The sequence below is a fragment of the Ipomoea triloba genome, chromosome 9 (assembly GCF_003576645.1).
Source record: "Ipomoea triloba cultivar NCNSP0323 chromosome 9, ASM357664v1".
NCBI classification, from domain to species: domain Eukaryota; kingdom Viridiplantae; phylum Streptophyta; class Magnoliopsida; order Solanales; family Convolvulaceae; genus Ipomoea; species Ipomoea triloba.
This window is the reverse complement of record NC_044924.1, coordinates 31,461,171-31,470,287: the sequence shown is the minus strand read 5'-3', so window position 1 is coordinate 31,470,287 and position 9,117 is coordinate 31,461,171. Positions and strand designations below refer to the sequence as shown.

The window sequence follows — 9,117 nt, the reverse complement described above, 5'->3', positions numbered from 1 at the left end:
TGGGGTATTTAGAATTTGTGAAGTCTCATATTTCCCCAAACCCTGGTTTATCCACAAAATTATACATAGTATATGAATTATAACATGTTATGATAGGTGCTTTTATCTTGTCTTAATGTGTATTCTATCATCTATTAGGCGCATTATTGACTTTGGGAGTGCACTGGATTGGATGACTTCACATTGAAGCATTTGTATGGCTCTGTTGGACCTTCAAGGTATTTTATCTGTAGCTAAAAGTTTTCTTTTCTATATTAAGATTTCATGACACAGTCACAAAGGTAGAGTTTAGCTGCTTGGCACAACTTCAAGGGTCATAAGAATATATTTTGTTCATCTTGATTATATTATACTTCCTACTGTTTCAGGGCTGAACAAACTTGTGAATATACTCCACCTGGGGCTTTTCTTAATGCCAGCTGGTACTAGGGGCCAACTTCAGCAAGTCTTAATGCCAGCCGAAAATGGAAACACAGACCAGATCTCAGCTGAAGCCCTCCTCGTCTCACCTTCGTCGATCTCCTCCATCTCTCAGCCGACACCGATGCCGCAAACCGCCGCGACCTGCAGTAGACGCCACCCGCCGACGCTGCCATTCCGTCTCGACCTGCTAGCCTCCGCCACGCCACTGCTAGCCTCCACCACAGATGGTAAGCCTCCCTTTGAATTTTTTGTTATTTATTTCTTTTCCTAATCTCTAAAATCAAACTGGATGTGTGCAGATTAAATGAGAAAATATTGTTTCTTGTTTGCTACCGTAGATTAAATGAGAAAATAATCATTTTCCCCAAATTATTATGTCTTTTTACCAGATTATCTGAATTGAATTGCCTTAGTGTTAAGTTCCATAGAACTGCATTTGTATGTTTGTTTGAATCTGTTGTTGAAGTTACTGCTGGGAACAGGTAGGGTGCAATTAGTAATTGGAAAAAGAAAAATGAGAAAAGTGTGGGAAAAGAAAACAGAAAAATGCACTAAACAGGCCTGTAGAGTTTATTGCTTTATTTGCAAGGTTGTTTGTATCTTTTCTCAAGGTGTCATTTGAAGTGAATATTTTGCATTTGAAAGTTTTGAGTTGAACTACAATACTATACTAATTGGTTAATGTTTGATCACCCCAGACTCTGGAATTTTTTAGTTTCTGGTTTCATTCGCCATTACTTGCTTTTCATTGAATATTTGGATCTCTAATTTGTTAATTAATTTCTTATTTCTTCTGGTACTGTTTTCAGGCTGTTGTCTTATGCAAATGCAAAATGTTTCTAGCAGGGTTGAAAAACTTTATGCATGAACCTGAGTACATTCTTGAGTGAGTTTCCTTCCCTTTTTGGCATCAAAATTCTGTATTTATTTCTTGGTGTATTCATTTATTTGTTATTTTTTACTTAAACAGATTGAAGCTACAAATAAATCAAAATCAAAGTGCAAGGCTGAGGGGGGAAGGTTCAAGAGATTGTGATTCTTTAGATGCAAAGTGATGAATTTGAGAAGCATGGTGCGTCTATTGTCATATATGTACATATATATGAATTTATACTGCCCTCTTTATAGTTTAGCAACATTGTAAATTTCAAGCTTTCTTAGATTTTTTAATATTGTAACACTAGTTTATTGGTAAAGTACTCACTGCTGCAAATCTTTAATACTGTATTTTCTGTTTTTATTTTTTTAAAACATGGTGCGTTTCTCTCCATACATTAGAACTGGTTTATTGTATATTTAATTTAATTATAAAAAAAAGAACTGGTTTATTGTATAATATTTAATTTAATTATAAAAAAATATTCAGCGGCACCTGCTCATGCAGGTGCCGCATAAAGTAATTAATAAAAAAAATTGGCTACTTTCCGCACGGGTGCCGCGGAAAGTCATTTTAATATTATTTATTATGTGCTTTTCGCGGCACCTTTAAAGGGTGCGCAGAAATCTTATGCTTTTAGCGTCACTACCATACGCTTCACCTGTAGAGGTGTAGCGAAAACACTTTTACAGGTGTAGCGGATGGATCTTTTTGTACTAGTGCCATGTGTCACCCCTATGCTAAGTTGAGGGGACTGCACCTCTCCTTGTCTCCCCCCAATGAGGTAGTTTGGCGAGGTCATGGTGAGTTGATCCCCCCCCCCCCTCCCCAACTTGAGTTTTTGGGGCCCGGCGAAGCTGGGTGCTAGACCTATCACGCTCCATTGGGAGGGGTTGGGTAAGTGTAGGCATCCATCAAGAAGCATTGGAGCTTGAGCAGGGGGGCTCGAACACCTCCGCGGGGCGGGTCAATAAGGTGGTAGCTTGTTGGATCGGGACCATCCCCTCCTAGAGCTCGTTCATTCGTTTACGAGGTTGATCGACCTCCCTTGAGAGGGGTGGAGTAAGTGTAGGCACCCCTCGAGAGGCCTTGGGGTCGAGCTGGGGGGCCCGAACACCTCCATGAGGTGGGTTAACAAGGCGGTAGCTTGATGGACCGCGATCACCCCCTCCTAGAGCTCGTCCACTCTCTTCCGGAGCTACTCGACCTCATCATGGTGAGAGCTTGGGGCTCGGTCACTAGTCTCCGCCCACGACTCGACGACCTTCATGAGTATGACCCCTAATGGGGTCCTTTCGCAGTGAGCCTTGACCCTAGTTTGTCTAGGGCTGTCATGTGGGTGCCTAACCACTCCACGGCAGACCTAGCTTGGGTTGACGACCTCCCTATATATAGAAATATGTTCAAATGTGGTCGCACCTTCCCGTGCGGTCGGTGCGGTTCACACCACTCAATGTTAGAAAACACACCACAATGAAAATACATAAAAATACCAAAAAACACACCATACACCCAAAATAATGCATCATAACTCCCTTGCCCTTAATGGTGCATTTGCTAACACTGTGTGGTGTATATTTGCAAACCTAGTGGTGTGTTTTTTGGTGATGCGTACATTGTAGACACGGAAATTTTGATGGAATTAAATTGATTATTAATATTGGACCGCATATTATTTGAACTTGTATATCAATTAATTAAATTAATTTGGGTTATGTTATTTGCCTAATTAATTTAATTATTTGATAATGATTTAGTCAAATTAGATATTAATATTTAAGATATTATAGTTGTAATAGGATCCTGAACCTAGACATTATGTTGGCTACATTTTGGATAACTCTTTATATTATCTCAAATATTTATTTATTAATTTTGAGATAATATCAAAGAGTTCTGGATGAAGTGGGAGTCTCTCATTCTCACCCCTATAAATAGAGGCATTTATTTCATTCTCAAGCATCACTTGAAGCTCCACTTCTCTCTAGAGTAAAGATTTCAGAAGTCATAAAGAAGCCCTGCAGAAATACATACCGAAGCTCGGCAAAAGAGGATTGAAGATCAAACAATTCAAGTGATCAAGTCAAGCTAAAGTAGACTGAAGATCAAGCCAATTTGAGTCCGGGGGCCCTTCAATGAAGATCAAGCAACAAAGCCATTCATTGAAGAACAAGCCGCATTCCGGAGGCCCTTCAGCCAAAGTTTCAAGTCAAGTCAACTAAGTGGAGAATCAGAGGATTTCATTGATAGAGATTTTGTACCCGCACACTTTGAAATTCAAATATATATACTTTTCATATTTTCTTGTTCACAGATTTTGGCACGCCCAGTGGGACATCTCTACCTCTCATCTCTTCACTATCGATCAACTCAACAAGCAACTCTACCAGCAATCTGAATGGCGTCAAGAAGCTCGGTGTTCAAGAAGTCCTTTGCCCAAGCTGCTAGTTCCAAGTCTTCATCAACAGCTAGTTACGAAGCTAGCCGAGAGACGGAAGGACCATTAACTAGGAGCCACACAAGGAGCTTAGGAATGCGATTGTCTGAACCTGAGTCAATCGTTCGACGCATGATTCAAAGATTCGAAACAACCCCTACTATCCCGAGGAAGGCTACCTACGTTGCGGATCTACCATCTTCGAAGGGAGCAACTAGTAGCGAGATGCCGACTCCTTCGAAAGGAGCAAACTATAGCAAAAGGTTGACTTCTTCGTAAGAAGCAGCTGGTAGTGGAATGTCGCCTTCTCCGAAAGGACCAAACGATAGCAGAAGGTTGACATCTTCAAAAGGAACAACCAGTAGTGGGAAGCCAACTTCTTTGAGAGGAGCAGTTGATAGCGGGAAGTCAACTACCCCAAAAAGAGTGACGAATAGCAAGAGTCCAACATCCTTAAAAGGAGCGGCGGATAGTGAGAGCCCAACATCTCCGAAAGAAGCGGCATATAGCGAGAGCCCAACATCTTCGAAAAAAGCAGCATATAGCGAGAATCCAATATCTCCAAAAGAAGCGACATGTAGCAGGAGTCCAACATCTTTGAAAGAAGCTGCTGATAGTAGGAGTCGAACATCCCCAAAAGGAAACGCTGGAGGCTCGTTACCAACATCGCTGACGTCCAATGTGTGGAAAGCTGCGCCAAAATGGTCATGCATCTATACCATCATGCCTGCTATGACAACAAGCGCAACATCTATAGAGGATCAACTTGCTGGCATCACTAAGGCTCTTGAAGAGATGACCAACCTCATTCAAAGCCAAGAAAAGAGAATCAACGACTTAGTTGAAAATGTCGAGAGCACAAGAAATGACGAAACTAGCAGGGCTCCTGGGAAACAACCCGAGGTTCAAGGAGAAGACATCTCACACTCTCCAACTCGCATTGGGCGAACTACGATACACAATGAATCAACTTCGCACATACCAGCTTCGGACATGAGCATTCTAGTCACTGGGGCATGATACCAGTAGATCGACTTAACGAGTTCGTCATGGGAGCTATCAAAGGAAAGCTCGAGGGAGGACAACCTTCATACACTTACACCAAGCCTTACACCCAAAGGATAGAGGATTTGAAGATGCCCATTGGCTATCAACCTCCAACATTTCAACAATTCGATGGGAAAGGCAATCCAAGACAACACATCGCCCACTTCGTGGAAACATGCAATGACGCAGGGACATATGGAGATCTTCTTGTCAAGTAGTTTGTCCGTTCTTTGAAGGGTACTGCATTCAATTGGTACACCGACTTAGAGCCTGGTTGCATTGATAGCTGGCATGACATGGAGCGAGAGTTCTTGACGCGCTTCTATAGCACGAGAAGAACCACCAGCTTCTTAGAACTCACCACCGCCCGCCAAAGGGAGGGTGAATGCTCAACTACTTACATTGAAAGATGGAGAGAGTTGTGCTTAAATTGCAAGGAAAAGATTTCACAGAGCTCTGTGATTGAAATGTGCATCCAGGGCATGCACTTCGAGCTCTCCTATATCCTCCAAGGGCTCAAGCATAAGACCTTCGAAGAATTATCTAGTCGCGCCCATGATATGGAATTAAGCATAGCTGCTAATGGTGGACAAAACATACCCATCCAAGCTTCTACAATGGGGACAAGAGTCATGATGTTGAAAATGGGGGCAAACCCTTTAAGAAATACGAAAGCATGGATGCTATGCATGTGAATACTCAACCATCTCGGATATTCACTAAAGTTGCTAGTGGGTTTAAAGATGCTTCTAGGTCATTGCAGGACAGTAGAAGGCTTTCTCTAAGGGAAAGACAAAACAAGCAGTATCCATTCTTGGATTCTGACGTCTCACATATGTTTGATGAGCTATTAAAGCACAACCTCGTTGATTTGCCAGAAATGAGGCGACCACATGAGGCATCAATGGTAGATGATCCGAGTTACTGCAAGTACCATAGACTCGTCGGGCATCCAATTGAAAATTACTTTGTCTTTAAGGATGAAGTAATGGAGTTAGCTCAACAGGGGAAAGTTGAACTTGCAGATTCCATAGCAAGCGCCAATCAAGTGTCCATCTCATGCGATAAATCTACTTCACTACTCGTTAAGAGGAGCAATGTGAAAGGAAATGAGAAACGACATAAGCGTCAACTCCCTCTTAACGTCAAGTCATATGATGTCAAAGCTAAACATGATACTCGTTTTGGTGTTAAGCATGCTAAGCAACACCACATTTGTGAGGCAACACGACCACCTAAGCAAGTTATGAAAAGAGTTTTTTCCCGAAATGGTCCCTCGACTATTGCTCATTCTCAATTTTGCATTTCTACTTTCAATTGCACCTAATGTGGTCCCTCGACTTCCAAAAACACACCCAATTTGGTCATCCGTTACATATTCCGTCAAATTAGTGTTAAAATGGAGGGCATTTTCGTCCATTTACCTATTGTTAGCCTAATAAACATTAAGAAATAGTTGAAGGACCATTTTGAGAATAGTCAAGGGACCATTTTGGAAAAAAACTATTTTATTTATTTCATTTTTGTTTATTTTCATTTTTTAGACTCTATAAAATTAGAATTTCTATACATTTTTTTCTTACAAGTATAAATAGTTAAAATCGTGCAATCCATCCTAAAATTTTTTAACTTTTTTACAGACTTTTTCCCTCTATCTAAATATACAAACTATTCATATGCAGATTTACAATAAGTTTCGTAAATTTTATAAATACTCATTTTTTAAGCACCGATTAAAACACTTCTTAGTCACATATGTAGTACTATATATATTATTTTGGATTTTTTTATAAATAAGATATAATATTATTAAACTCAAATAATTAAAAATAATGTGCCCACAGCACAAAAGATTTTATGATTGACTTAAAAATTAACTATAAATTTTATTGTTGAATACAAATTGACAATTATTAAACATTATTTATAATAATTATTGTGTCCCGTGTAATATACTAAAATTATTAGGTAGGATTTTTATAATTAAGGTATAATTTAATTAAATCAAAATTATTAAAAATAATGTGTCCACATTACAAAATAAATTATGCTTTCCTTAATAATTAATAATTAATTAAAAAAAATAAGAAGAGGAAAACATATAAAATATGTCATACAATATCTTAAATAATGTAAATTAATATAAAATTTAATAATTACTTCGAAATCAAATACATAAAATATTGCAGGAAACATTGACGAGATTTTACTTTTCGACTTACCTGAGAAGTTTACTAGAAAAATTTACCTTGCGGTCCAATATTTTTCCTAAATTTTACACTCTTTGGGTGTCTACGCTTGAAAAAAAAATATTATTTTCAATCGTAAAAGTAATATTTAATGTGATACATAGTGATTGATTGTCTATGAACATAAAAAAAAAATAAAAATAGAAGTATATGAGTATTTATGAAATTTACGGAACTTATTGTAAAACTTCATAAGAATAGATTGTATATTTAGAGAGGAAAAGTCTATAAAGAAAGTTAAAAATTTTGAGGTTGGATTGCGCGATTTTAACTATTTATATTTGTAAGAAAAAAATGTATAGAAATTCTAATTTTATAGAGTCTAAAAATGAAAATAAACAAAAACGAAATAAATAAAATAGTTTTTCCCAAAATGGTCCCTTGACTATTCTCAAAATGGTCCCTCAACTATTTCTTAATGTTTATTAGGCTAACAATAGGTAAATGGACGAAAATACCCTCCATTTTGACACTGATTTGACGAAATATGTAACGGAGGACCAAATTGGGTGAGTTTTTGAAAGTCGAGGGACCACATTAGGTGCAATTGAAAGTCGAAATGCAAAATTGAGAATGAGCAATAGTCGAGGGACCATTTTGGGAAAAAACTCTTATGAAAATGTGGGTCAAGAAGAGAGTGTTAAAGGACCCTATTGATGGGAAAACTTGTAACCACCATATGAAAGTACGAGTTCCAATCACATTAACGGATTATATATGTGCCGAAGTGGTTACAACTCCAACTAACCAAGAAATGAAGATGAAAATTCCTCAAATCAACCCATGTGATGGAGAAGAATATGCATCATCATATTATACCACTATCTATGATGGAGGCAATATTTGTCAAGCATCCTCAGTATGAATTGAAAACACAACATATTCAAGGCTCCCCGGCACGAGTCGAAACTGCCTCATATTCATTCAAGGCTCCTTGGCACGACTCAAAATTGCCTTATCTCCTTCAAATCATTTCAATCTCCTTAGCACGAGGATAAACTACTTCAAATCATTCCAATCTCCTTAGTACGAGGATAAACTGCTTCATATCATTTCAGTCTCTGTAGTACGAGGATAAACTGCTTCATATGGTGTCGAGACTTCCTTGAATTACGCACTTTCAAGCTGGATGCGCTCTCACGTGACACATTCAAGCAAGTCTCGAGGGGGCAATTTGTAGACACGGAAATTTTGATGGAATTAAATTGGTTATCAATATTGGACCGCATATTATTTGAACTTGTATATCAATTAATTAAATTAATTTGGGTTATGTTATTTGCCTAATTAATTTAGTTATTTGATAATGATTTAGTCAAATTAGATATTAATATTTAAGATATTATAGTTGTGATAGGATCCTGAACCTAGACATTATGGTGGCTACATACATTTTGGATAACTCTTTATATTATCTCAAATATTTATTTATTAATTTTGAGATAATATCAAAGAGTTCTGGATGAAGTGGGAGTCTCTCATTCTCACCCCTATAAATAGAGGCATTTATTTCATTCTCAAGCATCACTTGAAGCTCCACTATTCTCTAGAGTAAAGATTTCAGAAGTCATAAAGAAGCCTTGCAGAAATACATACCGAAGCTTGGCAAAAGAGGATTGAAGATCAAACAATTCAAGTGATCAAGTCAAGCTAAAGTAGACTGAAGATCAAGCCAATTTGAGTCCGGAGGCCCTTCAATGAAAATCAAGCAACAAAGCCTTTCATTAAAGAACAAGGCCCTTCAGCAAGTCAAGTCAACTAAGTGGAGAATCAGAGGATCGGATTTCATTGATAGAGATTTTGTACCCGCGCACTTTGAAATTCAAATATATATACTTTTCATATTTTCTTGTTCACATACATAATGATATGATGCATATTTGTGTGGTGCATTTTCTAACATTGAGTGGTGTATATTTGTATACATAGTGGTGCGACCACACTAACCGCACGTTAAGGGGCGGTCACACCTGATTATGACCCTATATATATATATATATATATATATATATATATATATATATATATATATATATATATATATATATATATATATATATATATATATATATATATATATATAT

At 37.7% G+C, this 9,117-nt stretch overlaps 2 protein-coding genes across 5 annotated transcripts in view; one reads left to right on the top strand and one right to left on the bottom strand.

Annotated features, from left to right (window-relative positions):
* Positions 1-1,691, top strand: part of LOC116031009 — a 4,523-nt gene extending 2,832 nt beyond the window's left edge. For all 3 annotated transcript variants that reach the window (XM_031273437.1, XM_031273434.1, XM_031273438.1), the window contains 4 exons: positions 139-218; positions 369-650; positions 1,233-1,309; positions 1,394-1,691. In XM_031273437.1, the coding sequence (XP_031129297.1) occupies positions 197-218; positions 369-650; positions 1,233-1,291 (363 nt within the window). In that variant the 5' untranslated portion in view covers positions 139-196 and the 3' untranslated portion in view covers positions 1,292-1,309; positions 1,394-1,691. The remainder of the gene's footprint in view (positions 1-138; positions 219-368; positions 651-1,232; positions 1,310-1,393) is intronic.
* Positions 1-9,117, bottom strand: part of LOC116031004 (putative pre-16S rRNA nuclease) — a 518,904-nt gene that overhangs the window by 316,238 nt on the left and 193,549 nt on the right. The window lies entirely within an intron of this gene.